Source organism: Elephas maximus, chromosome 6 (genome assembly GCF_024166365.1).
Source record: "Elephas maximus indicus isolate mEleMax1 chromosome 6, mEleMax1 primary haplotype, whole genome shotgun sequence".
In the NCBI taxonomy this organism is placed as follows: Eukaryota; Metazoa; Chordata; class Mammalia; order Proboscidea; family Elephantidae; genus Elephas; species Elephas maximus.
In genome coordinates this window covers 116457648-116485631 of record NC_064824.1, presented here as the reverse complement: position 1 = coordinate 116485631, position 27984 = coordinate 116457648, and the positions used below count along the sequence as shown (strand labels likewise).

Sequence of the window (27984 nt, the reverse complement as noted above, 5' to 3'; positions counted from 1 at the left end):
TGTTAGAGCTGGGAGTGGCCTTGGTGCTGTCTGTCCATCCTCCGTTCATTTTCAGTTGGGGCAGGTGAGACACCTGAAGGAAGGCTCTCCTGGTTTATCCCCACCACCCGGGTTGGGTGAATACCAGAACCCAGCCTCTGGGCTTCTCCAGCTGAAGCCAGTCCTGGGCAGGATTGTGTTCCCCTGGAGACCCTGGGCTGCAAGACAGAGCTAGGTCACAGAGAACCTTATTCTCTTCCCTCAACACCATCTTGCCTCCACCTGCCTCATCAATATTTTGGATTTGTTGATGCCACTCTGAAAGTCTTTTAGGCCTTTTCTTGAGTAAAGTTGCTCCCATTGCCCTTGACCTTGGAGACACTAGAATGAGCAGTGGATTTCAGAGAGGTGAATGGTAGACTAGTATTAGGGACTTGATGAGGGGGAGATCTTTACAAGTGACCTTGTAAAGTTGATGGCTTGTCTGCTTATCTATCTTAGCGCCCTCCTTCCCCATTTACTGGGGAGCCTTCTCCTCGCTCAAGTGCCCAGTGCTCTCACATGGCCTGAGACGCTCCACCACACTCTTCCTACCCAGACAGGCTGTCTTCCAGAAGCGCTTCTCTTCCTCCCCCACCCCATCTCAGGCTGAGTGGCTGAGGAGAAAGCAGCTGATGAAATTGGTTCTGAGGTACCAGTGGCTGCCAGCCTAATTGTTCATCATCCTGGGATGTTTGCATTTTTAACAAGAACACTTGGCAATTTGAAGGAATTTTCAACGTCTCCTTTTCTTTCCCTGGTGCATATTCAGCGTGATGATAAATGTAAAAACATTTTGTAAACTATAAAGTGCCAGGCAGATAAAAGGTAAAATAATTAAGGGGAGAGAAGTGGATGTGGGAACAATGGGGCTTGGGGTGGAGTTGGCTGCGAGGGGAGGAAGGAGAGCAGGCAGACTGAGCAAGGAGGGGCTGACAAGGGAGGGACCTGGCGGGCTGCCCCACCCCGTCCCCTTCTCTCCGCTCTGTTCAGATCCCCCAGGCAGGGGATGGAATTGTGGGGACCTTTTGGCTAGTTAAAGGTCAGCTCGTCCTGCAGGGACAGAGGGGCTGCTGTGTGGAGGCTGAGAGGCTGGCCCTGTGCCTGGAGGGTGGGAAGGAGGCAGGGAAGCAGCTCCTGGCTCTGCCAACCACTTTCCTAGCTTGGTCTAACTGAGTTGTGGCTGGGCCTGGGAGCTCTGCAGATGGGCAGTTACCAGGGGAGACCCTGCCTCTGCCCCCTCCATGAGCGTCCTGTAAGGACCAACCTTGGGGCAGGAGGCCTTGAGGGTAGGGAAGGACCAGTGACCATTATCCCAAATCTGCTTCTCCTCCTAGAGTATTTCTGGAAGATTCTAGATTCTGGAGCCCAGAGGCAAAAGCTAATTCATTTTTTCCTTTGGCTAATTTATCAGTTGAGAGAGGAAGTCTGGTTGCTTGTATCTGTCTCCCTAGTGGTGGGCAAGTCCCCTATGCCTCAGTTTCCCCATGGGCTGACTGGGGTTAGGGCAGTTGGTCACCTAACCCCAAGACTCCAGGGTGTTTAGGAGCTGAGAGGGTGCTCGGGTATTCCCTGGAGTGGACCTAGAGCAGCTTTGCCTACTCTCTCAGAGGTCTTGGACCAGGAAAGGCAGAGTAACCACAAGGTACTATAATGCAGTGGTTAAGCAGGTACGTTTCAAAGCCTTTCTGCCTGGGTTCAAATCCCAGATCTTCCTTTGGACAAATTATTTAGCCTTTCTGTGTCTTAGTTTAAAATTGGGTACCTATTTTCATTGGATTATTGTAGCACTTTTTGAGAGGCAGTTTGCATAGTGGTTAAGGATGTGGCCTCTGGAGCCAAACTGTGGCTGTGTATCATCGAGTTGATTCTGACTCACAGCAACCCTGTAGGACAGAGTAAACTGCCCTATAGGATTTCTTAGGCCGTAGTCTTTATGGGAGCAGATCACCAGGTCTTTTCTCCCTCGGAGCAGCTGGTGGGTTCAAACTGCTGACCTTTTGGTTAGCAGCCGAGCATTTAACCATTGCTCCACCAGGGCTCGCTGGAGCGAACTACCCGGGTTCAAATCTCAGCCTTTGATGACTGTCCTTGGGTAAGATGCCATTGTTTTAGGGCCTCGGTTTTCTCTGCTGTAAAATAGGGTTTCAGTCAACAAATCTTTTGGAGCACCTTGTGGGGAGCAGGAGCTGGGGGGCCTGTTGTTTTTCTCCATGAGTTTCTGACATCAGTGGAGACTAGTTAGTATCTTGGGGGTCTGCAGCATGGCTAAGGGAACAGGTCCTTTGACCTTGGGGACCAGTCCTAGATTGACCATTCTCCAGCCACAGTGTCAAGAACTGAATAGGCACAAGCTCATTTAATGCTCACAGCCACTGTATGAGGTAGGCCCTGTGATCATCCCCAGATGGGGAAAGTAGGGTACAGAGAAGTTGAGTAACCTGCCCAGGGTTGCCAAGCCTAGTAAAGAGCAGAGCTGGCTGTGGAGCTACAACACTGACCACTGTGCGACCCTGGGCTGGCTGGCTTCCCTGGGAGCCTGTTATGGGCTTCTGGGCCCATGGCGTTACCTGGGTGAGTGCCTGCCCCTCTCGGATCCCCAAGTCTCACCACTGTCAGACAAGGTCACCCCCTGTCCTGCCTCTCTGGATGAGCAAGGGGATTAGATGAGGTGGTGTGTGGAACGTAGGACCCTGGGAGACCACTGGGCTTGCCCTGTGGCAGATATTGAGAGGACTTCAGTCCAGGGAACAGCTGAGCTCAGCCCCTCTTCCCCACCCCTGCCCCACACAGGAAGGGTGGGGCCACTCACCCAGGAATGCCTCTGGTGAGGAGCCACCATTCAAAATAGGGAAGGGGTGGTGTGTCCAAGGTGGGAACTGAACGTTTCTGGAAGCGGCCCATGTCTTCAATTTCAGGCCAGGCCAGTCCTTCTGGAGCCCACTTGGTGACTCAAAGTGGGTAGGAGGCACTGAGCCAGGTGCTTGGGAACAGATACCCTCTCTGGCCTGTGTCCCCTCCATGACACTGAGTCCCCACTAGCCCCTCCCCAGGAGTCAGGGACATCAGCTCTGGGGTCAGAGCTCCTGATCATTTGGGAAGCCTTCAGATGACTCTGACTTAACCATCACTCTCAGGGACTGCTGTGTGTTTAACCCCTTCCTCACTGCCTACAGTACCTCCTCCCCTTTCAGGTTTAGGGCTTATGGCATTGTGACTCTTAGAGCTCTGTTCCATTCCCTTGGCTGCAAAATGAAGAAAGAAAAATCTCTCTGGAGACTTCTGGTTATCCACAGGCTGACCTTCTAGTCTGGGGTGATCCAAACCAGTAAACCAGTTACCGTCGAGTGATTTAGACTCACGGCGACCTCATGTGTGTCAGAGTAGAACTGTGCTCCGTATGGTTTTCAGTGGCTGATTTTTGAAGTAGATTGCCAGGCCTTTCTTCTGTGGTACCTCTAAGTGGCTCAAACTTCCAACCTTTTGGTTAGCAGCTGAGCATGTTAACTGTTTGCATCACCCAGGGACTCCTTGGGATGGTTCAGGCCAACCATAAAGCTTGCCAAATGTCTCCCTTCCACGGTGAGAAACTGAGGCCCAAGATGGGAGGGGACTTGCCAAAGGGGAAGCAAATTGCATGTATAAGTGCTACTTCGAGTTACGCCAGCTCAGACTGTACCAACTTCATTTTGCAGATGAAGAAACTGAAGCGTGGAGAGGTTAACGATCTCACTCAGGGTCATTCCATAAGTGGTGGAGTTGGTATTTGAATCCACTGTGTCTGATTCCAGATCCCTTCCCATCATCCATGGAGTTTAGCTCATTCAGCCCCTCACACACGACTTAATTCAGGTACCCTTTTTTGGAGGGTTGTCTTAACTCCTCAAGCCCTCATGATGGAGAGCTCACTACCACATAAGACAGCCCATTTCAGTATTGGATGGGTCCAGGAAGTAGAACCTTGGAAAGGAGAGAAAGGGGATGTTGTGCCTCTGCGTGGTGAACTGAGGCTATGGTAGCAATGGATGCATGGGGACCACTGTGGCTCATCTGCACTTAGGTCAGAAGGAGTGGGAAGTGATGAAAGTTAAAGAATAGAATGGAAGCTCAAAATCAAGAGCTTCTTGGTTAGACAAGGTCTTAGGGCCTGGGACAGCTAGCTAGGGAGCAGAGGGGCGTCTGCCATTAAATGCCCTGGGTCTTTGGTCCTGGGTGAGGAGGAAGTGAAGGTCCAGGGCTGGGTCATGGGGAGAGGACTGGGCCCCACCGGCCTTCTCCTTGCGGCTCCCTCTGACTTGCTACGTTTGGTCTGGAACCTGCCAGCTCAGCGCTCTGCCTGACACCACGTTTCACAGCCTCCAGAAGCCCCATTAGTGATTTGGCCGCATTTCTGAAGCCCCATGCTCGGATCCTAGCTCCCCTTGGGTGAGAGTGGGGCTGTAATTTTGCCTATGCTGCATACAGGAGTCTCCAAATTCCTCCAGAGTGTTCCAGGACAAACCTTCCCGGAAACAAGCCCTGAGACCAAGGGGCAGGGGCTGCTTTCCACTTCGGGTGAGCCCAGAGGCTGACTGGATCCCAGTTGCCTCACTGCCCACCCACTTCTTCTCTGCCTTGACCTCCTTGAATATGGAGCTGTTTAGAGCTTTGCATTCCTTAGAAGAGAGCACTGGGGGACAGGGGCTGGTGCTGGGTAAAAGGGGGGCAGAGAAGCCATCTCTGAGGCTAAAAGAAAGGATGACAGGGAAAACAACCAGACCACTGGCCTGACTGAAGATGGTGAGGGGGGCCAGATGTCCACACCACTTCTGGGTTTCTCCTCCTCCTTGATGTCCATCAGCTTTTCCACTGTGCCTGTGGGCAGTCCCACCAGAGCCAGGGGCTGGTGACAAGGAGGCTTGGTTTGTCCCCAAGCTTCTCAGCCCTGAGGCTCTGTGAGGAGGGGCAGTGCCCTTACTCTGGAGAGAGCTTTCAGCTCTATCAGCACCTCCCCCTCCTCAGCTTCTTTTGTTTGAGCTAGGGAAGGGCCTCTCTGCCTAGAACCAGAAATCCCCAGGCTTTGAGACTTCTCCTGAGCTGGGCTTGACCAAGGACTCTCTGAATTTTTGAGGGAGAGGAAAAAGGGAAGGAGAGAGACTCAGCAAACAGGCAGAGAGTGAGGAGAGAGAAAGAGAATGAGAGACCCAGAGAGAGAGAGAGAGACAGAATACAGAGATTTGGGTTCTGGGTGTCCTTGGTGACACGTCTTCCTTAGGTCTTCTTTAAAACCAGGTGTCGTCAAGTTGATTCCAACTCGTGGCAACCCCATGTATGTCAGAGTAGAACTGTGCTTCCTAGGGTTTTCAATGGCTGGTTTTTAAAGTGTATTGCCAGGCCTTTCTTCCAAGGTGCCTGTGGGTGAACTCAAACCACCAGCCTTTTGGTTAGCCGCTGAGTATGTTAACTGTTTGCACCACCCAGGTCTCCTTTATACTCTGTAAAATGAGGGGGTTGGAGTAGGCAATGGTTCTTTCAATTTCTTTGAGCTCTATCATTGTTTCTTTTTGTGACTTGTGAGGAGCTAAGATGGGCCTCCAGACTTCCCTCTTGGACTTTCCCAACTCATAAGCTTGGAGTGGGAAGCAGCCTAGCTTAGTGGTTGTATCAGTCAGGAGAGGTTCAGTTATGCTGTGGTAAAAAAAACCCAGTGCCTTCGAGTTGATTCCGAGCGACCCCAAATTCTCTTGTTGGTTTAACCAAGCACAAGCATATTTCTTGCTCATGTTAACGTGTCCATTGTATGTTGGCAGGAGTTTCTGCTCATCATGGTTTTTCAAAGTTGATGGTGACTTCATCTCATATGTGGTTCTATCACTGCTGCAGCAGTAGGAAGAGGACATAGGGACTTGTGTACTAGCCCTTAAAGGCATCTGCCTAGAAGTAACACACTTTACTTCTGCTCAAATTTCATTGGCCAAAGCGAGTCTTAGATGTTGTGTCTAACTTCAGAGGGGCATGGAAGGTGTTCATAGAAAGTAGAAAGCTGGAAATAATGTTGAACAGGCTAATCCCTTCTGTGGGATTAAGATTGTGGGCTCTAGAGTCAGAAGATTATGGCTCTAAACTCTGTTGCGTATAGCTGTGTTTCTTGGTCTAATCGCTTTGCCTCTCTGAGACCCAAATTCCTTATCTTTAAGATGGGCACAATAAGCATACCTTCCTCATAGGATTGCTGTTAAGATTCAGTAATGTATGTGAAATGGGAAAAGTGGTGTACCAGGTACGTGCTACACTAGCAATAATTTATGTCTGTTCTTATCATTGATGTGCCCAAGGAAAGAAGAGAGAAACATGATTTTGAATGTATATAGGCCCTCTCAAGGAAAAGCCCTAGTCCCCCTGTATTATCTGGGAACCATCTCGTGCTTGTTCAGTTCTGAGAGCCCTACTCTTGGATGTCACTTGTGGGCCTCTCCATATAGGGAGTCAGGAGACTTGCGCTTTAGATTTGCCTCTGATACCAACTTGCTGTGTCACCTTGAAAAAGTTGCTTACCCTCTCTGGGTCTCAACTTCCTTTTATATGAAATGAGGAGGTTGGTTTCCTAAGGGAGCTTCTAGCTCTAAAATCCTAGCAGTGATGATGGTGATCATGACGATGGTGGTGGCAAAGATACTGATGACAACGATGATGAGATAGTAGCTACCATTGCACACTTACTAGGTGCCAGGCACCACTGACTGTACATTCTCTTGGTTATTCCTCCCTAAACACCTATGGTAGGTATTCTTTTGTAACTATTAGGTTGAACAAGCAGAACTTGTAGGATATAATTACAAAGCCACTTTATTTTGTCCACCATTGCCCTTTATATCTATTCTATGCTTGCCCTTCCCCTGAACTGTATTAGGGCAACACCCATGCCTTTTCTGGTCACTCTCAGGTAATAAAAGATCCTCTGGTCAGTAATAGATATGCCCAGGCTAGTGTAATCATCAAAACTTCATCCTTCATTAAAAGTTAGTTCCTCCCCCTCACTAGCTCCTTCCTGGTAGCCAGTTGTGTGTTTGTGTAGATTTTCTCTCTGTTTCCCTAACTCATGCTTTAGAGTTGGGGGGAGAGGAAGAGAGGGAAGGAGCTAAGACATTCTCACTGGTTGCACAGATACACTCTGTGTGGAGACCCCCTGGGCTCTTTGCCAGTAGACGATTCTGAAGTCTTCAAACCTTGACTGTTTCTCATCTGTGGCATTTTTGTGGGTGATTTGGAGACCCCCTCTAGCTTCCCACCATCACCAAGAGGTCTCTCACCCACTCTTCTCCTCAAGTGGGTTGATGACGCTCTGTTTGGAGGTGTCTTAACCCTTTCTCAACCCAGGTCTCCCTGGCTGCCTCCAGCCTCCCCTTGCTGATGTCCCTTTACCCCTCCAGATGGCCCTTTTGGACAGGATCTGAGGGCCCCAGGCCATCTTCTTCTCTCTTGCTGTGGTCCTTGGGAGACACTTAGGCACTCTTGGCCTCAGCAAAGTCAGGAATTGATGTTGCCCAGGGCAGCCCCATTCTCTGTCTTTGGGCTCAGCAGCCAGCAGCCTGCCTCATTCCTTCCAGACTTTTCAGGCCTGAGCGAGGACCTGGTCTTAAATGCTCTCCATGCCCCAGGGGACTCATGTTGAGCGCTCTGAGCAGATGCACAGAGGGGAAGGCAAAGCTCTTAGCCAGGTGGGACTCACAGCACAACAACACTCTCTCCAAAATCCCTCTTATAATTTCCTGCTTCCTGATCTTTTTATACCCTTGATACGTGTGTGGGGGCAGCAGGGAGAGTGTAGAAGGGCGCAGCTTAGAGCCACAAAATTGCTTTTCAGCGATTTCTCTCTTAAAAAAAAAAAAAATTAACGGTTTTATTTGTGTGGTTTACATATCATACAATCACCCATTTAAAGTGTACAATTCAATGGCTTTTAGTATGTTTGTAGACCGTGCAACCATCACCATAATCTAATTTTAGAACATTAAACTAAAGAAGTCTCATACCCATTAGCATATTCCCTGTTCCTTCCCCTGCCCTCACCCAGCCCTGGATAACTGCTAATCTACTTTCTGTCTCTGCATTTGTCTATCCTGGATGTTTCATATAAATGGAATCATATAATATGTGGTCTATTGTTTTTGGCTTCTTTTACCTCGTGTAATGTTTTTGAGATCCAGCCATGCTGTAGCATGGATCAGTATTTCATTTCTTTATATGGTGGAATAATATTCCATTGTGTGGTTATCCTAAATACCTATAGGTATTTATCAATTGATTCATAAGTTGATGAACATTTAAGTTGTTTTCCATCTTATAACTATTATAAATAGTGCTGCTATGACCATTCATGTGCAAGTTTTGTGTGGACTTATATTTTCATTTCTCCTGGGTGTATACTCAGGAGTGGGATTGCTGGGTCATATGGTAATTCTGTGTTTAACATTTTGAGGACCTGCTGAACTGTTTTCCAAAATGGCTGCACCATTTTACATCCTTACCAGCAGTGTATGAGGGTTCTGATTTCTCTATATCCTTGTCAACACTTTTTATTGTTCACCTTTTAAATTAGAGCCATTCTAGTGGGTGTAAAGTGGCATTGCATTGTGATTTTGATTTGCAGTTCCCTTATAATTAAGATGTCGAACATCATTTCACATGCTAATTGGCCATTCGCATATCTTCTTTGGAAAAATGCCTATTCAAATCCTTTGCCCATTTTAAAAATTGGGTTACTTATCTTTTTCCTGTTGAGCTATAAGACTTCTTTATATATTCTGGAAACAAGTTCTTTATCAGATATATGATTTGTAAATATTTTCTCCCATTCCATGAGTTCTCACTTTCTTGATGTCAGTCATCTCTTTTAGCCCTGTGTGGTGGTATCTCGCCTATTTTTTGGGGGAATGTGACATCCATCGTCCTGGGCCTCTTTCAAAACTGAGACCCATATATTTCCTAGTAACACCTGGTTACGCTAGTGTTCCCATTTTATAGATGAGGAAACTGAGGCATGTAACAGAGAGATTAAGGACCATGTCCAGGGTGAATAAATGTGGGCATCTGGAGCCAGAGGCAGAGATCTGCCAGCTATCATTTTATGATCTGATCGAGACGATTACTCGTCGACAGCCAAAAATGCATTAGGTTGTTTGGTCTGATCTCTTTCCAGCCTTAGAACTGGTGCCCAGAGTGGCTTTGAAAGCCTGTCCCATTGCACAGAGAGGGAAGCCGAGTTTAAAGATCCCTGGATGGCAGAGCAGCAAAAAAGTCCACAAAGTTCTGCTTCCCAGCTACCCCAGCCATCTTATGCAGCCCCGTCTCCCTCCATCTGCCCCCTGACAGAATGGTGGAGGGCACCAAGAAGGCGGCCCCTTTTGGGCTTGGGAATGAGGCAGTTACACAGAGGGGACAAGAGTACCTGTGTCTGCTGTGGGTGAGGTGGGAATGGAGAGAACACGCGTGCACCCCTATAAAGGTTTATGATGTTTATGCCTTCTGCACTTTGGGGCAAGATGTGGAGGAACCAGCAAGAAAGGGGAGGGCAAGATTGCAAGTGGTCCCAAGTTATTCAGGAAAAGGGTCCAAGGATCCCGCAGTGATATCTCTGCCCTTTGTATCTGAACAGAGGGTCTCAGGGGATGACTTTCTAGATATGGGTGCCAAGAGCCTGGGATTTAGCACCAAGCTGATGTTTGTGGGGAAATCCTACGGGAGAGGGCAGCCCTTGGTCTGTGACTTCAAGGTGGGTGAGGGAAAGGGCAGAGAGGCGAGAAATTCACATTTGCTACTGAAAGTTTTCCTCGTGTTCTATCATGTGATATAGGACAAAGGGCTTAGACTGCAGCAGGAGGGGTTTGAGTTAGTCACCTGATAGAACTTCCCGGCTGGGAGAATGTGGATCAGCTGTGGCAGGGAGGTTGGCTCCTTGTTCCTTTGGGCAGAGATGCTGAGAAACAAGGGAGGCGGATCTCAGTGTGGGATGTTCTCTATAGCCCCAGGGACAGAGGCATGGATGACATGGTTTCTTGAGTAGGATTCTGGGTACCTTCTCCTCCCCCAAGCAAGAGTCCTCTCCTGACTTACTGGAACAATCAGAGTACTGAGGATTAAAATGCAAGGTCAGGTTGACCTTGTGGATAAAGAAGGTGATGCCATTGACCCGGCATCTGCTGGCCACATGCTTAGCGCTATTCCTCATTTGGTGGGACTGGGTTTGTGCTGATGCCCCTGTATCAGGTTGGATTAGCCGATAAACAAGGAAAGCACAGGCTTACTTGTGCTTACCTACTAATCTGTAGTGAACAATTTCACATGGGTGTCACCACACCACATCAAAGTGAAGACTTCGGGGACTCTGCTAATTAGCAAGTATGCACAAGTAAGGCCATACTTACCTTGCTTACTGAGTCACTCGCCCCTGTCAGGGACTGTAAATTTGAAGAGGCTTTGATTCTATAGGAAGGTGCTGCGAGGCTGGGAGAGAGACTGGTGCCAGCCATACCTAAAAACCTAAATGGAAAATTGTTCACTACAGATGATCACGGTGCTTACCTTGCCTATTGGATAATATGCCTCTGCCCTGGACCCTTACCTGGCCCTGCTCTGCAAGGTGGCTGGCAGGCTCAGGGAGTCTTTGCCCATGGACCAGACCAGTCAGTAAACCGATACCTCCTGAGTGAATGTGCCTTTGGTCCTCTGTAATCTCTGCCATCAGGTGGAGGTTAGAAGGGCTGGAGCCACACTCAGAGCAGATCCAGCGCTCTAGGCCAGCAGCCCCGAGCGGCGCAGGCTGCCCCCTTGTTGTGCTCAAATATCATGCTCCAGGCAGGCGGGAGTGTGCCCTCTGCCGCCTCCCTTTCTCCTGTCCTGCCAGGCCTGTTGACAAGTGCACATTAGCTGGACCATCACAGCCCCAAGATATGGACTCTAATCATACCCAAGAAAAGAAATTTAAGCTTCCATTAGTCCGCTATTTTTTTTTTTTTAACTCTCCCTAGTTCGAATCCACTCACCAGGCACTCCTTGGGAACTCTATGGGGCAGTTCTACCCTGTCCTACAGGGTCGATATGAGTCGGAATCGACTCGGCAGCAACGAGTTTTTAAAGCTGCTTTTCATGCGGACATTGGTGGTTCAGTGGTAGAATTCTCACCTTCCATGCAGGAAACCCGGGCTTGATTCCAGACCCATGATACCATGTGCAGCTAATCCTGTATGTTTGCGGAGGCTTGTGTATCGGTATGGTGCTGAACACGTTTCAGTGGAGCTTCCGGACTAAGACAGACTAGGAAGAAAGGTCTGGTGATCTGCTTCCCCAAATCAGCCAGTGAAAGCCCTATGAATTACAACAGTGCGATCTGCCCTTAGAGGTTGAGCCCTCACCCTCGCCCTCTTTCTGCCTGTCCAGGGTGGTTTCCCTGGGGCTTGCTTGTAGGTGCTGGCAGAGGCTGATTTGCTCTTTGCCGAAGTTTAGCTCCTTCACAAATTGTTCTGGCCTGGATTTTTGGGCTGATCTCTCCATCAGCCTTGGAGAGGCAGTGTCCCCACCTGTGGCTTGTCTGCATCTTGTCTTTCTCTTCCTGCGACAGAACCCCTCCTTGTGACTCACACTCCAAGTCCCAGCTTTCCGTCCAGTGGACAGCTCTGAGGCCATTTACTGGACTTGGATCTGGGGAATGGTTGGTCTTTTTCTGTTCATGATATTCCTCCCTCAACTTCCCCAGCTTCTCGTGAATGATTCATCTACTATAAATCTCTTCCTTTCTTCTCTATCTTCTTCTCCCTAGCGGGAGACCTTCCAAAATCCTGCCAAAGTCACTGAGCTCACATAGGCTTAGGAAGAATTTGCCTCCAGTACTGTTAAGAAGCTCATTGTCTTAGAGTGGCCCGAGGAGGGCCTGAGCCCAAGTCCATGGGAGGTGGTAGAGGTACTACAGGGTTGAGAGTGTGGACTCAGGACTCAGGCTGCCTGGATTCAAGCCCCAGCTCTGCCTCTTGCCTTCTGTTGACCTTGGGCAAATCATGTAGCCTCTCTGAGCCTCAGTGCCCTAACCTGTAAAATGGGGACAAGGACAGTACCTGTCTTGTAGAGTTGAGGATTAAACGAGAAAATCCATGGGCACTTAGCTCAGTGCCTGGTCTGTAGTAAGTTACTGAGTATTAGCTGTTACTACTACTACTACCTGACCTTGGGTGTCACTTTATAAAATGCTTCCCTGTGTGTAAGCCAGTTCATTTTTCAACCATCCCACTTGTAGAGCTGGACTTTGAGGTAGAACCATGGCTTCAAGTCCAGTGTTCTTTCTACCACACTGGACCAGGTGTGTGTGTGTGTGAATCTTTTCCTTGTCATCATCCACATGTCAGCTCCATTCCACGTGTGACCCATTTGCTCTGCTCAGAGGTTGAGGGATTTGTTGAGGTCACGTACTACTAAGGGGCAGAGGCAGGCTTAGTTCCCAGGGTCCTGCCAGGTCTTTACCTCCATGGGTCCTCCATCCCTGGCAGCCGTCACCAGGCTGTGGGTTATGACGACTGCTGGAGCAGCTATTCAGCTGCTTCTTTCTCCTCCATTTGAATAAAAGCATATCAGCATACAGGGGAGTGAGAATGACGTGATTATAGACATGACCTTGAATCTGCTGTATTGAAGAATTAAAAATAACAAACCATCCACGTTCTTCACTACATGGGCTGTCCTCAGTAAAAGTTGCTCGTTCATTCAACAAATATTTATTTAGTGCCTGTCACTGTTAAGGGTGCTGAGGATATAACAGTGAGAAAAGCAAAGATCCCTGCCCTTGTGGTGATTATATTCTAGTGGAGGAAATTGTTGCTGTTGTTAGGTGCCGTCAAGTCCATTTTGACTCATAGTGACCCCGCGTGTTACAGAGAAGAATTGCCCCATAGGGTTTTCTTGGCTGTCATCTTTACGGAAGTGGATTGCGAGATCTTTCTCACACAGAGCCTCTGGATGGGTTCGAACCACTAACCTTTTGGTGAGCAGTTGAGCGCTTAACTGTGCCACCAAGGGCTCCTTAGTGGAGGAAGATAGACAATTAAAAAATGAACATAATAAACAAATGAGAGCTCATGTTAGAAGGTGAAAATACTCTGGGAAAAAATAGGGCAAAGGAGCAGGGGCATTGAGTGGTGAGTTGAAATTAAAAAAAAAAAAGGTGAGCAGTGGAGGCCTCAGCGAGGGGGGATATTTGAGCAGATAACTGAAGAAGGTGAAAGTGTCATTCAAGCAATATCTGGGGAAAAACAGCATTCCAGGCAGAGGAAGCAGCAAGTGCAAAGGCCCTGAGGTAGGAGCCTACCTGAGATGTCTGGGAAGCAGCGAGGAGGCCAGTATGGCTGGAGTGGGGGCTGTAATAGGAGGTGAGGACAGAAGTAATGGGGACCAGATCACTTAGGCACTAGTAGCCATCATAAAGATTTGACTTTTCTCAAGAGCTTTTTCATCTAATGAGATACCATAGCAGTCTTTCCATAGAAGCACATGAAAAGTCTTGTTTTTTTCCCCCAGTTGCTTACTATTCCACTATACATATGTACTGTGTTTTAGTGAACTATTTTATTTAACTGTATTTGAGTAACATGGATATTTAGGTTGTCTCTCTTTTGCTGTTTTCAAAAATGCTGCAATGAATAACCTTGTGCATGTACTGTTTTTACTTGTGCAGGTTTATCTGTGGGACAAATTTCTAGCAGTAGACTTGCTGTGTTGAAGAGTATATTCATGTGTAGTTTTGGTAGTGCTAATTTGGTCCCCATAAAGGCTGTATTAATGGCACTCCAACCAGTGATTTTGTTAGGGACTAGGAGGAAAATCTACCCTCACCCCCTTTTCTATACAACTTCTGTATGTAAGATGGAGACTCTGGGTGGTGCAAACTGTTAACACATTTGACTGCAAACCAAAAGGTTGGAGGTTCGAGTCCACCCATGGGTACCTTGGAAGAAAGGCCTGGTGCTCTACTTATGAAAAATTAGCCATTGAAAATTCTATTGAGCACAGTTCTACTCTGACACACATGAGGTCGCCATGAATTGAAGTTGACTCAACAGCCGCTGGTTTATGTGAGATAGTGTTAGGTGCATGTTATTTCCTTTCCTTCTCACAACTCTTCTGTGAGCTGAGTATTCCTGTTCCCATTTCACAGATGAGGAAACAGGCACAGAAGGATTAGGTAACCTACCAGTGTTTACACAGCTAGTCAGGGGCAGGGCTTGGATCTTGATGCCTACCATTTCTTAACATGGCTTCACAAAGGCAGGAGTCCTGAGGTGCCCTGGCTTCTGGCCCCATGCAAGGAGGCATGTGGGCTCCACAGCCTAGAGTTTGAGAGCCCTGGAAACCGGGGCTGATTTAAAATGAAAGCCTGCCTGCCTGGTTTTGCCCATCTCCGCGCCTGGGCCCTGGAGACCCCTGCAGGTCAGCCGCGGGGTTGGCCTAGCTTGCCAACCCTGGTCTCTCTCTCCCTTCCCCTCCTATCTCCCGCCTCAACGGTGAGGCCTGGGAGCTGGGGGTAGCTAATTCTGCTCTGGGTGGGGAGCTGCCTGCTGCCATCTGCCAGGCCAGCGCACTCTGGGGTTGGGTTTCAGCATTTCACTGATGAAAATAAATCAGCCTCCTTATTGCCTGCATGGCCCCTGGAACCTGCAGCCTGGTGTGTGTTTACAGATTTCCTGTAAGTCACTGCTTCTGTCCTAGCCCCCAGGGGCTCTGTGACTGCTGCAGAAATAGCCCTGGACTGAGTTTGCAGTCTGGTGCCACCCAGGCAGGAAAGGGGAGCCTGGGACTCTGGGGTCCAAACAGTGCCTGGTTGAGCATCTTCTCTGAATTGGATCCTCGAGGGTCTGAATCCAGGCAGCACTTTGAGGATCATCTCATTGTACAGAAGGGTAAACTGAGGCCCATCCAAGATCACTCCTTTGAATTCTGGCCCCTTGACTCCTAGTCTAGTACGATGCTACCAAACAACACTTTCTTTAGATCTACGTGGGAATTTAGGAGTCCCTGGGCAGTGCAGATGGTTTATGCTGTCGACAGCCAACCAAAAGGCTGGAGGTTTGAGTTCATCCAGAGATGCTTCGGGAGAAAGACCTGGAGAGCTACTTCTGATGAATCGGCCATTGAAAACCCCATGGAGCACAGTTCTACTCTGATGCACATGGGGCTGCCGTAAGTCAGAATTGACTCCGTGGCAACTGGTATGTAACTGGTATGTGGGGATTTATGGTACAGGGGCTGGTTAAGAATATGAGGGCAGCTGGAGAGAGTAGGTTTAGCTATAGCAGGAGGGATGGAGATCTGACTTTCAGGAGAACTGTCTTGCCAGTGAGGGATATGAGAAAAAGGAATAAGTGACAGGGCTGGATTTCTGTGAAGTTGAGAAGAACATTCCACCCCAGACATTGGTCTAGGTACGGTGAGGGACCATGGTGTGTGGGCATGGGAGAACAAAACAATGTCTAGAGGGTTCTGACGAGGCTCTGTGTGCAAAGGGGACCCAGGAGTCTTGCCCTAAAATCCCTTTTCTCCTGCCTCTCCTCTTTTCCCCTCAACTATTACTTGCACCCACAAGACTCTGGCAGGGACATGAGGAGGCCTGCCTCAGATGGCAGACCTGCTAGACTATTCTCCAACCCTCCTGGCTCCAGGATGCTGGGCCCAGGGCCTGTTGTGTTCAACAGCCCAAGCCATTTACCCACGCTGGAGGCGAGCGCTTCCTGTGTTCTGGGAAGCTGTGGGGGCCAGCAGCTTCTGACTCTTGTCATTCTCATCGCTGACCACGTCTTCACATCTTTACAGCAAGTCAATGCCCACCTGCTTGTCTGAGACTTTTGCCTCATGTTGCTTTGATTGCTTTAAAAAAATTGATAGCAGCAAAGTGTTCTTTGATGTTTGTTCCTCTCCTTCTCCAGGGGCCATGAGATCAGATTTTGATATGAAAGCTTAAAGCTTCTTAGATCTTTTTTTCCTCCCTCCCTGCCCCCCTATGCCTGCACATTGCTTGAGAACTGCCGAGAACCAGGCAGGAGCTCCTTATGTGACCCAAGGGCAGAAAGAGGCCCAGCGGTGTTGCCCTGGCTCCCTTCCCTTGCTTAGGCCAGTACCCCATGGTATTGTAGCCTCTGTGGGTCGGGGGAGTCACTTCCAGCATGTTTCTGTATCAAGGACTTCCTGCTCTAGCCCACACCTCTGTCATCTGGGAATGGCTGCTTAGGAGCTTGCACACGATTGCCCAGGAGACCCCCACAGAAACACCACATAAACCTCCTCGTAGTCATATACCAGATGGACCCACTTGGGCACTGAAGCAAGGACCCACCCCCCACTCGCTCCCCCCCATACATAGAACTCTCTATATACACACCATCTCTCATGCACCAAACTAAAGAACGAAACCTACTGCCATTGAGTCAATTCTGACTCGTAGTGACCCTATAGGACAGAGCAGAACTGCCCCATAGGGTTTCCAAGGAGCAGCTGGTAGATTTGAACTGCTAATCTTTTGGTTAGCAGCCAAACTCTTAACTACTGCGCCACCAGGGCTCCCTCTCATGCCCAGAGCTACCTAAATCCCCACCCCAATGCGTATCACACACAGCAGTGATGGGGCTGTCATTATAAAACTGCAGAGCCAATTTCGTAACCAGTACTTACATGTGGATGCTGAAGAAATGGGCCTGTTTGGGGTCAAGAATGGGGATCAACCCTAAACTATAGAGATGGATTCATCGGGGTGAACTGTAAACCAGCTCTGAGGCAGTTCCCCAGGAGTTCCCAGAAGGGCTTGGAGCCCTGGAAGCGTGATCCTGATAAATGCATAGATTCCCAGGGACCACTGTGCTGGGACAGCACTCCCTGGGATGTTGTGATTTTATTGTCACTCTCGCTCCTTTCTGTTTGTGGCATTCTCCATGCCCTAACCCTTTGCCCTTCCACCTCTTTCCTTCTTTCTCCTTCCTTTCTGGGAAGCAGAAAGATGAGTGTGAGAGTCAGACTGGTCTCTTTATCAGGAATCTGGGTATAATAATATCTGTCTTGAAAGGCAGTTGTGGAAGCAAATGAGAGAACGCCCGTTCAAGGGCCTTCAAGTGCCAGCACATCGTTAATAACTTGCCTGCCCCAGTCCAGCCTATGTTCTCATTCTTCCTTGCTCCCTGTCTTAGTTTCCTAGGGCCACCGTCACACAGTAGTACAATCTGGGTGGCTTATAAGAACAGAAATTTATTATTCTGGAGGCTAGAAGTACAAATTGAGGGTGTTGTCAGGGCCACGCTCCCTCCAAAGTCTTTAGGAGAAGATCCTTTCTTGTCTCTCCCACTTTTGGTAGCCCCAAGCATTTCTTGGCTTGTAGGAGCATCTTCACACGGCCATCCTTCTTCTGTTTGGCTTTCTGTCTTCTCCTCTTTATAAGGCCACCACTCAGATTGGGTTAGGACCCACTCTATTCCTGTATGACCTCATGTTAACTGATAACATCTTAAAACAGCCTATTTCCAAACAAGGTCACCAGGTACTAGGGATTGTTGTTAGCTGCCATAGAGTTTGCCCCTAACACATGGTGACCCCGGGCACAACAGAACAAAATGTTTTCCAATCCTGCACCATCCCCATGATCAGTTGTGGTTTGGACTGTTGTCATCCATAGGGTTTTCACTGGCTGATTTTCAGAAGTAGATTACCAGGCCTTTCTTCCTAGTCCGTCTTAGTCTGGAAGCTCTGCTGAAACCTGTTCAGCATCATAGCAACACTCAAGCCTCCACTGATAGACGGGCGGTGACTACGCATGAAGCACATCGGCCAGAAGTCAAACCCAGTCTCTTACATGGAAGGTGAGAATTCTACCACTGGGCCACCAATGCTGGAGGTCAAGATTTCAAAATAACTTTTTTTCAGGGCACAGTTCAATCCTTAACACTCCCCAAGCCTCATGGCCGCTCTCCCCATTCTCTTTCCTTTCCTCCTCAAGTGCAGCTGGAAACTGAGATGTGTCCACGTCAAGGCAGTAAGGGTAGGGAGAGGCAGGAGGGAGGTGAGTGGATATACTCAGACCCTCGTCCAACTCAGACATCTGCCTGGGACTTAAAATTCCCTTTCTGAGTAATCCTCCTAGCACTTAGGCTCCCAGCCTACTGTCAGGGAACTCGCTTCTGAGCCTGGCCCTGCCTGCTTCCTTCCTTTCTTTGCTCAGTTAGACTTGGAGATGCGTGTGGTTCTTACGAGATGGAGCTTCAATGCCCCTTCCGACCTCACCCCCACCTATCACAGTGTCTAACTCAGACCAGGCAGTGGGAAGGGCTTTCTCCTGGGAGCCAGAGGCCCTGAGAGGCGGTCTGTGTCCCAGCACTGACAGTTTTCATGATTTTGGGAAACTCTCTTCCTCCCTCTGAGTCTGATGGATGAAATTGGGCGTGGGTGGGTTGGGCCTGATGAACCCAGGATGTCCTCTGGATTAACCATTCCATGAGTCTAGGAACTGGCCTGAGCTGGGGTTTATGTGCCAAATCTAAGGTCTCAAAGAATGCTGGGCTTCCGAGGGCAGGCCTACCTCTCTGCCTTCAGATCATGTGTTTCCTGAAGCAGCCTTGCTTAGGACTGTCTTCTTTATCATTAGAGTCTGTGGAGTGCCTGGATCCCTGCCTCCCCAAGGGGAAACATTCCAGCCTCACACCCTCATTCAGCTAAGTTGGGGAATGGAGGCCTACCTTACATTAGTCCATACCCCAGCAGGAAAGACTTCTGCCGCACCCCCCCACCAGCTATTTTCTGTAGTTTGTTTTAAAGGAAAAAAAAAGTGTTTGTCCTTATTTTCCAAATAGAAAATATAGTAAAATGGAGCATATGCTTTTTCAAACCAGATATGCGCCCCCCCGCCCCCCCAAATCCCCAGGAAGGAAGTCCTTTCCAGTTATGTGAAGACAGCTGAGGTCTTGTCCCTTCTTCTCTCCTTGTGGCTCTTGGTGTCAAAGCCATTTCTTCAGGCAAGAGCGGCAGTGGCGTTTTCGGGTGTGTTGTTGACAGTAAGCAATGCTGGGATAGTCTCAGTATTATTTGAACATCACAACCTCAGATTTTGGGCCATTTAGTGAGACTCTTCTCTTTGGTGAACGTCTGATACCATGATTTTTGAGCAGAGAAAGGACGAACTAAATTATATGCCTTGAGGTTTAAGCACTGGGTATGATAAACATGGGCCCAGTGAGATAGGATCACAGAGGTGCTGTTCTCTGTGGGGCCTGGTTAGGAAAGGAGGAGGGAGGAGCCGATGACATAGTGGTTGTGGTGTATGCACATGGCTGCTTTGTTTGGAGAACCCCCTGTGTGCTAAGTGCTGTGCTGTTTTTTACATGTGTTATATCAGTCTTCCTAGCATCTCTGCAATAGAAATATCCATTTTACAGATGAGAAAACTGAAGCCAGAGAGATTAAGTAATTGGCCCAGAGTTACATTAAGTTTGTAAGTGATAGTGTCTGAATTCAAACCATCATCTGCTTGACCCTTGGCCTGGCTGTGCTGAAGTGACTGAACGAGAAGGGCTAGGTATAACCTTAGGCTGCATTATCAAAGGCATGGTTTCCAGAAGTGGGAGGCGATAGGCCTGTTGTACTTCTCATGGATCGGAGAGCTCACGTGAGTTGTTGGTGGTCTCTTGCTTGAGAGTGACAAAGAATCATTGGAAGAGAGCACACAGGATGGTGAAGACAAGTCAAGGGAGGGTGTAGTGGGTTCAAGGGTGAGGGCGGTTTGCCTGTCAAAGGGGAGACTTGGGAGGACAAACATACCGTATTCAGTACCAGAAGGGCTCCCATATGGGAGAGATTTGGCTTGATCTGAGTCTCCCTATAGGGCCTAATAAGGCCAGTGAGTGGAAAAGACAGGGAATGAGAGTCTCTTTCTTATGTTGAGCTAAAATTCACCTGTTACAGCCACCTAATGATAAAATGGGCAATTTGGGAAGATAGTGTTGTTGTGTTCTGTCAATTTTGATTCTGACTCATAGCAACCCTACAGGACAGAGTAGAACTGCCCCATAGAGCTTCCTAGGCTGTGATCTTTATAGGAACATATTGCCAAGTCTTTTCTCCTGTGGAGTGACTGATGGGTTTCAAACAGCTGACCTTTTGGTTAACAGCCGAGCACTTAACCACTGTACCACTACAGCCCCTTGAGAAGATAGAGTCACATAACTGAAAGTAATTAAGTGCAGCTAGGACTGTCTTTGCCAAACCTGACTGTCACTCTCAGCTGGAGACTTCAAAAATTCAGATTTCCAGGCCCTGACCCTGACAATTCCGCCCCTGTGATCTGGGGTGGTACCAGGGGTCCAGTTTTTATGAAACTCCTGAGGGGCTTCTGGTATAGCCGGTCCACAGATGGTAATGGATAACCATTGGATTGGGTTAGCATTTGCCAGGATTGTTGTATGGCGGTGTTTCCAAAGTATGATCTATGAGCCAGGCTGCTAGTAGTTATATATGATACGATTTTAGGTGTGTTTATTTTAATGCATATTAGGAAAAAAGTGTATAGCTTACACACCACATCTGTGTTATCATGGATGTTGATGCTTAGAACTAGCTTGTTAAATTAAGTTTATTTAAAAAATGTACAAAATAATAATATAGATGGTATTCAGGTATGCAAATAGGCATGATTGGGCAAATAAAATCTAGGCCGACACTGTTGTGGTTGGGGGTTGGGGGGACAAGTGGCTGGTCTGTGTGACCTTAACCCTTCCAAGAATCTGGAGTTTGTTGATTAGTTCTAGAAGGCTCCATGGAGGTGGGAAGGTAATTGCAAAAGTTTATCCAAATCACAGTCTTACAACAATCCTGCATTGGGAAAGTTGCAAGTCTTTCTGTCCCCCAGTTTGGAGCCTCAGGCACAGAACACCTTCTTTCTTCTTTATTGTTGTTGAAAATATACCCAGCAAAACATACATCAATTTAGCAATTTCTACATGTACAATTCAGTGACGTTGATTATATTCTTCGAGTTGTGCAACCATTCTCACCCTCCTTTTCCGAATTGTTCCTCCCCCATTAACATAAACTCACTGCCCCCTAAGCTTCTTTGTAATCTTTCGGGTTGCTGTTGTCAATTTGATCCCATATAAATAGTTCTTGAAAACAGCACAATGCTCAAGACAGACATTCTTTACTAATTAAACTGTTGTTTGGTTTAAAGAAGACCATAGAACAATTTTTTTGTGGTTTTTCAGGGTCTTCGACACTGGGCTGGGGACCTCCTACCTCTTCCCATCTCATCAGTAAAGGTACAGTTAGGATAGTGACTGAGGCTAACTAAGGCCCCGGGCTCCAGGCACCATTTTACCCTGCCCCTTGTTTTCCATCTTTACTCTCAGAAACAGCAGCCAGAGAGTGTGATGCTGGCAGTGGGGAGGGGATGATTTCCTGGTGCTGGGCAAAGAAGGAGAATTAAGTGGCCTGTACCTGGCATGGCTCTTCCTCCTGAGCCTGCAGAGCCAAACCTCGCTGTGAAAGGTCTGGGCACGGGGTGGGGTGGTTACAGCCCCCTGGCAAGCCTGTTTCTGCATAAGCACTTTGGGGTTGCTAGCTAGCTGGAGCCCTAGGCAAGCCCCAGCTGCCCTGGCTGAGAACTCCAGGCCATCTTCTGTCACTCAGAGAGTTGGGCTGGGAGACTCCATTGATACACAAATAAATCACAAATAACATGCAAATGAGGGCTGGGATTTGGTGTCCTGTTAATCAGTTAGGGACTTATGGCAGTTTTTAGGACACTCCAGGATAATAGTGGGAACCTGAGAGCAGTCCTGTTCTTCTTGGCTGAGCGGGCTGCCTCAGACCTGGGTGGTTACGGATGAGGGTGGACAACATCCTGGCACTCTGAAAAGTTATTCTGGCATTCATGATTTTCCCAGATGGCAGTAAATCGAATACCAATAGCCAGTCAATTGGAGACATCTCAGGTAGTGTGGCTGATCAGTACCCTGGCCACATGCCTATTGGCCTTCCCAGAGTCATTAGCTGCCATTGAGTCATCCTGACTCACGGTGACCTTATGTATTACAGAATGAAATGTTGCCCTGTCCTGTGCAGTTTTCATGATCACTGGTATATTTGAGTCCACTGTTGTGGCTTTGTGTCAACCCATCTCATTGAGAGTTTCCCTTGTTTTTGTTGGCAGAGTTAGGCATCAAAAAAATTATCAAGGTTGCTGGGTCAAAATTCAGAGCTTTGCACTGAGAACCTCTCTTTGGGTCTCCTGTTCCTCTCCCAGAGGTCTGCCCTGGTGACATCCCAGTCTCCCTAATCAGGTCCGGTGGCTCACTGCTGGGGCGGTTTTCCTGAATGAGATGCAGGAGTCCAGGGGCTTATGGGTATTTTTTTTTTTTTCCTTTCTGAGCTAAGGAAGTGTCCTGGCTCCTAGACTGCCCATGGGGGAGGGGTGGGGGGTGGAGAAGGGGGAGAGAGAGGGAAAAAAGATTTCCACCTTATTGTTCAGCAGCTGGAAAATTGTTGTCATCTGTTCTGCCTTTCATTTGCTGAGAATGGAAAAAAAAAATGTGGAAAATTGGGGGAAATAAATCTCAATACCCTCTTAGGAACTCTCTCCCTTCCCTCTCTCGCCTTCGCATTCCCTCCTTTCTGCTCCCAGCTCAGTCTCACTTTGCTCCCTGTTGTCTCTTCCCTGTCACCTCTGGATACCGGAGCTGACCTGCGGCTGTCCCTGGGCTAGGGTTGAGCTGGGGCTGGGCTGTGGCTGGTGCGGTGTTGGGGTGGGGGCTGTTCTGGCACTGGCTTCAGGCTGGGTCTGGGCTGGGAGTGGGGCAGAGTTGGCATTGTACTGGGGCTGGCACTATTTGGGGGCTGTCCCTGGGCTAGTGTTGAGCTGGAGCTGGGGTTAGACTGGGACTGGGCTAGGGCTGAGCTGGAGCTGGGCTGGGGCTGAGCTGGGACTGGGCTGGGGCTGCTCTGGGACTGGGCTGGGGCTGGGCTGGGGCTGAGCTGGGGCTGAGCTGGGGCTGAGCTGGGGCTGGGCTGTGGCAGGGGCTCTTAGGCTAAGCTGGAGCTGGTCACCTCTTCTCAGCGTGGAGGGCTTGGGAAGCCACTGTGATGTCATTCAAGAACTGCATAGCTACAGGATGATAAGTGAAGCCCTGGGGACCCAGCTGGCTGAAATTACAGACAGAGTTTTATCCCACTGGCTTCCTACAAGCCAGAGTAAGGCAGAAAGAGCAGAGAGGGGGAGAGAGAGAGAGCAGAGGGAGCGAAGGAAGGGGGAGTGGTGTGTGTGTGTACATGGGCAGGCAGGCGGCATTTGCTCCTCCCACCCCTGACAGTCAGAGAGAGCCTGAGTAGGACACAGGCAGCACTTGGAGCTGCAGCCATGTAGGAATTATTTGAAACTTGAGGCACAAGGAACAGAAATCAGATTGGAGCGATTTCCCTCCCTCCGCTCTCTCCGTCTCCATCCAGAGGGTAAGTGTCTGTTGGACAGGGATTTCATCTGTGTGTGCCCTTGTCCTTGAGTGCCTCTCTGCTGGACCTGGGGTGAAAGGGTGGGGTCGAGTCTGTGCTGGGGGTCCCGATCTGCCCAGGACCTGGGAAGGGCGTGTGCTGAGTGGGGCTGTGGCTGGTGGTCTCTGTGTATGGGTGACCTTGCTGTCTCTGTCCTGTAGTCACTGCCCTAGAACATGTAAGAGAGCCCCACCTTCAGGTCTGAGGGGTGGACCATGTGTCTGAGTTGGTCTAACTCTTTTGGGGTGATGGTTTCTCTCGAATGAGCATGGAATGGGCAGAGGCAGTGTGGCGGAGGCACAGAGAGCCCATTAGACACTCCCGTTCAGTGGCCTGACTTTGTGGCCCCTCAGTGCCGACCATGCCATTGCCAGCCTCCTGTGGGCTCCCATTCATGGCTTCTCCCAACTTTGGAAGGGCTCTTGGTGGCTCTACTGTTCCCCTGGCCAGGGATTTCTGAGTGCCCCGGCAGGCACCCTGGCCTGGCAGAGAAGGACTCCGGGTTGTTGTGGGTTTGGGAGCTATTTTTACCGTCCTGAGTGTGCCTGTGATATCTGGTGCCCGGATAGGCCGCGAGCAGGCAGGTGGGAGTGCCTGGCACTGGGTATGGTGCTTGGCATGAGCGCTGAAGGCCAGGCTGGAGTCTGAGAGTTTGTGTTCGCCTTGCAGGCGTGGGCTGTCTTGTGACCCAGGGCAGGTCACTCACTTTACAGGCCCGTGGTCCCACGGGGCTGAAATCAAGATCACATTCAGGTTTCCTGCCACTGCTCCCCTCTCTGCAGGGCCTGGTATGAGTTCAAATAAGATGGTATCTGTGAAAAGCCGCGTGGTCCTTCCTGAGGAGGGCCTGGGGACACATCCATCAGTGTCACTTGAGTGGAGCTCCATATATTATGTTGTTTTGAGGTTCTTGTCTACAGCCGTAGCCGGAGAGTCCCCCCGCCCCCAACCAGGCTTGTTCAGCCATTTTCACCTTGAAGCCCCCTTAGGGAGAGAGCCCTGAACTCTGAGCCTGGGAGACAGTCTGTTTTGAACTTCGAGGTGTGACCTTGGGTAGTCCCATGAGCTACTGAGCTTCACTGCCCCTGCCTGTAAAATGAAGGATGGGCAGGGATTAACTGATCTCCTAAGGCCCTTCAGCTCCAAAGACCCTGTGGCTTCTGAAAAGCTCCTTTGGTACAGCTGACCTGTTCTCTCTAGGATCCTCTCAGATCCTAGCTATGCTGCCTCTGAGGGACCGGGAGCAGCGGCCGTGTCAGGAGAAGCTGGGGGAAGGGGCACTATTTTTCATTTCGATTTGAGTGCTGACTGTCTCCATCTTCTGGTCCCTCAAGGCCCACAGATTGATATTCAGACTTGGGCTTCATTGGAAAGTGGGCCTTGTGCCCCCTCTTTCTTTCTTGGTCCCAGCAGAATGTCGGGGTGCTGGGAGGAGCCCACTGGTCACCCACTCTCCCATGGCACACAGAGGCAGGTTTGTGGTTGACACTGGTGAGGTCTGTTATACAGGGTACAGAGCCACCTGTGAAAAGGTTGACAACAGCCTCTAGAAGACTCATGTTCTATGCTGTTCACTCCCTGCAAATGCAGTGAGTTCTCTCTGATGAGGATGCTGAAGCGGGAAGAAGCATAGGTGTGCTGTCATTTTGCCTGAACTCCTCTGTCCCCTGCCCACTGGGGCCTGAGGCCTGGTGCTTGTCAGTGCTGTATGAGTGGGCTTTTCCCTGTGCAAACCTAAATCCCCTTTGTTGCACCTTTCACCTGCCCTCCCCCATCTCAGGTTGTGTCTCTGCCCGGGTTGGGTCCCCTTCAGAGCTTTGGAGATTTCTCAGTCCCTAATTCTGCTGATCTTTAGAACCCCTGAGGAAGCCCATTCCCCTTTACAGAAGTTCCGGAGCTCTCTGCAAGGCTGCCTCAATCTGTGGCCAGCTGGGAATGGGTGGGAGGGCATGGGTAGAGGCCAGGATGGGGCTGTGGCACAGCCTGAACCATACAGGTCCCTGTTGCCAATGTCACGATGTCCCAGGAGGGCTTCAGGTCATGCTCGAGATTTGGGGCTGAGGTTCTCCATGGCCCTCTTCCTCCCCACTCACTCCCTCACACTGACCTCCCCTGTCAAATTAAAATCCAGTGGATTACTCTGGCCTGGGCCACTTCTCTCGTTCCTCCAACTGGAAGGTTCTCCCTTCTGTGTGCTCTCCAGTTTTCTCTTTGATGGACCCTTCATCTTCCCCACAAGTCCTAGATGATCCCAGAGGGATCCCCAGAAGCAGCACCCTAAATTGTAGATGAGTACGTCTTAACTTGAGATCCACAGATGGCCTTCAGAGGTGTCCATCAACTCCCTAAAATTATGGGTAAGACTTGTGTGGTTGTTCATTTTTCTGAGAAATTAGTCTAGGGCTTTTATCAGATATCTCAAAGGGCCCTTGGTCGAAGAAAGTTAATATCCACTGTGCTGTAATGTGGCTGGGGGGCCTGTCGGAGGCACCATGAAGTAGACTCTGGCTTAGTAGACAGGGATTTCCACTGTGCCCCATCTGTGCAGCGGACTATGGGGGACACCCTATAATCATATTTTAGTTGGTCCCAGTATTCAACTGCAATACCTCTCTTTTTTTCCCCCTTCCTTTTTGTAGAAGCGTGGGGTCCTTCTTGAACCCCTGATTTTCCACCTATCTAAGTGGCAGTGAAGAATTTATCTTGGTGGCTGACATGACTATATAAAGCCTTCTGGGTTATTCAATATAATGCAGCAAGCATTTATCAATCACTTAATGTGTACCAGGCACTGTACTTGGTTACACATTGAACTTCAAGAAGCACTGTTTACATAGACCCCGTTGTGAATGGCACTGTCTGGGAACCAGGCACTGTAGAGAAAGAGAGAGAGAGAGAAATAAGGGCCTTTCCCTAAGGAGCACTCAGCTTAGTGGGGAAGACAGTAATGACCATCCAGGATGTGATCAGTGTCCCTGAAGAGGGACAGTGGGAACACAGTAGAGGGGGTACCTGAGTCTGGAGGATTGTAGGAAAGGGGTCAGGTCAAGGGAGGCTTTCCAGAGAAGTTCAAACTGAATCTAAATGAGGAGGAAGAGGCTTGCCAGGAAGGTTGGGAATGGGAGGTGAGTCATTAGGTGAAGAGAGACATTTCAAGTGTGTGAACAGCAAGCAACAGAGTGGGAAAAAGCATATAAATAGTCGAGTAAGAATAGAGGGGAGGGTGTTTGGGGTATTGAGGACAGTGAAAGTGAGACCTCAAGAGGCAGGCAGGGGCCAGATGATAAAAGGTCTAGCATGTCTGGCAGGGGGGTTGGGCTTCACCCTGTGGATGATGAGAGTTGTTGACTAAAGTGAAACAGGAAATGGAGAGCAGAGTACCTGGATATGCAGACCTAGCTCCAGGTACTTAAGTTTAAATTCTATCACTCAGTAAACCTGGAAGTAAGCATTCGAATCTTCACCTGACAGACTCGAGGGCAGGCTTGGAGTGGTTAAGTGGTTGATGCAAGCTGATTTGGCTTTTAAGATGGGGACCGTTCTTCTGAGAGATGGGTGTGTCTGGCTGCAGGGATGGGGTGGGAGGGAGCACTTGTCCTAAGTCTCCTTCCAGAACCATATCCCTTAGGCCTCTCTGGTATCCATCCCCATCCTCTGGTTCTCAGGTAGCATTCTTCTGAAAAAGCTGTTGCCCTGATGATTATGAATGGTCATTGCACAACATGACTAATGTAACTGATATCACCTGCAAAATATCAAATTGGCAAATTGTTGAGTTATATATATATTTTTTGTTCTTAGGTACCATCGAGTCAATTTCAACTCATAGGGACCCCAAGTGACAGAGTAGAACTGCCTCATAGGGTTTCCTAGGCTGCACTCTATATGGGAGCAGATTGCCAGGTCTTTCTCCTGTGGACCCGCTGAGTGGGTTCGAACCATCTACCTTTAGGTTAGCAGCCAAGTGCTTAGCCATTGTTCCACCAGGGCTCCTTATTAACTATAACCTCAGGCTTTTTTTTTTTTTAGTTTGTATTTATTAATTTATTATTAAAAAAATAAAAACATCGATGCTGCCCTGAAGCAGCCCCAGCCCCAGGCCCAGGCTCAGCCCCTGCCTAGTCCCTGCCCCCATGGCTAGGGTAGAGTCTGTGACTAAAGGGTTATTATGTCCAGAACTCGCTTTCCTGGCTGCCTTGTTGGCCAAGCCTCAGTTCTTGTCAAGCTCGCCTGCTTCCCCGGATGCACGTGGGGTTCTGATTGCCCACTCCCACTTGAAGGAGTTCAGATTCCCTCCTGCCTGCTGAGGCCCCAGTCTGCCTCCAAACTGCCTATATCTGGGGTGGGCAAGGTGCCTCTTCCTTTTGGCATTGCATTGATTTTCTTCCACCTTAGCTGGTCATCGCTGCTCTGGGTAATGTATTTTAATGAATTGTT

At 49.1% G+C, this 27984-nt stretch overlaps 1 protein-coding gene across 9 annotated transcripts in view; it reads left to right on the top strand.

Annotated features, from left to right (window-relative positions):
- TNS1 (tensin 1) overlaps positions 1-27984 on the top strand; it is a 254365-nt gene that overhangs the window by 168531 nt on the left and 57850 nt on the right. For 7 of the 9 annotated variants that reach the window (XM_049888124.1, XM_049888126.1, XM_049888127.1 and 4 more), the window contains one exon: positions 21267-21320. The exons of the other annotated variants lie outside the window; for them this stretch is intronic. In XM_049888124.1, coding sequence (XP_049744081.1) covers positions 21267-21320 — 54 coding nt within the window. The remainder of the gene's footprint in view (positions 1-21266; positions 21321-27984) is intronic. 9 annotated transcript variants of the gene reach the window in all.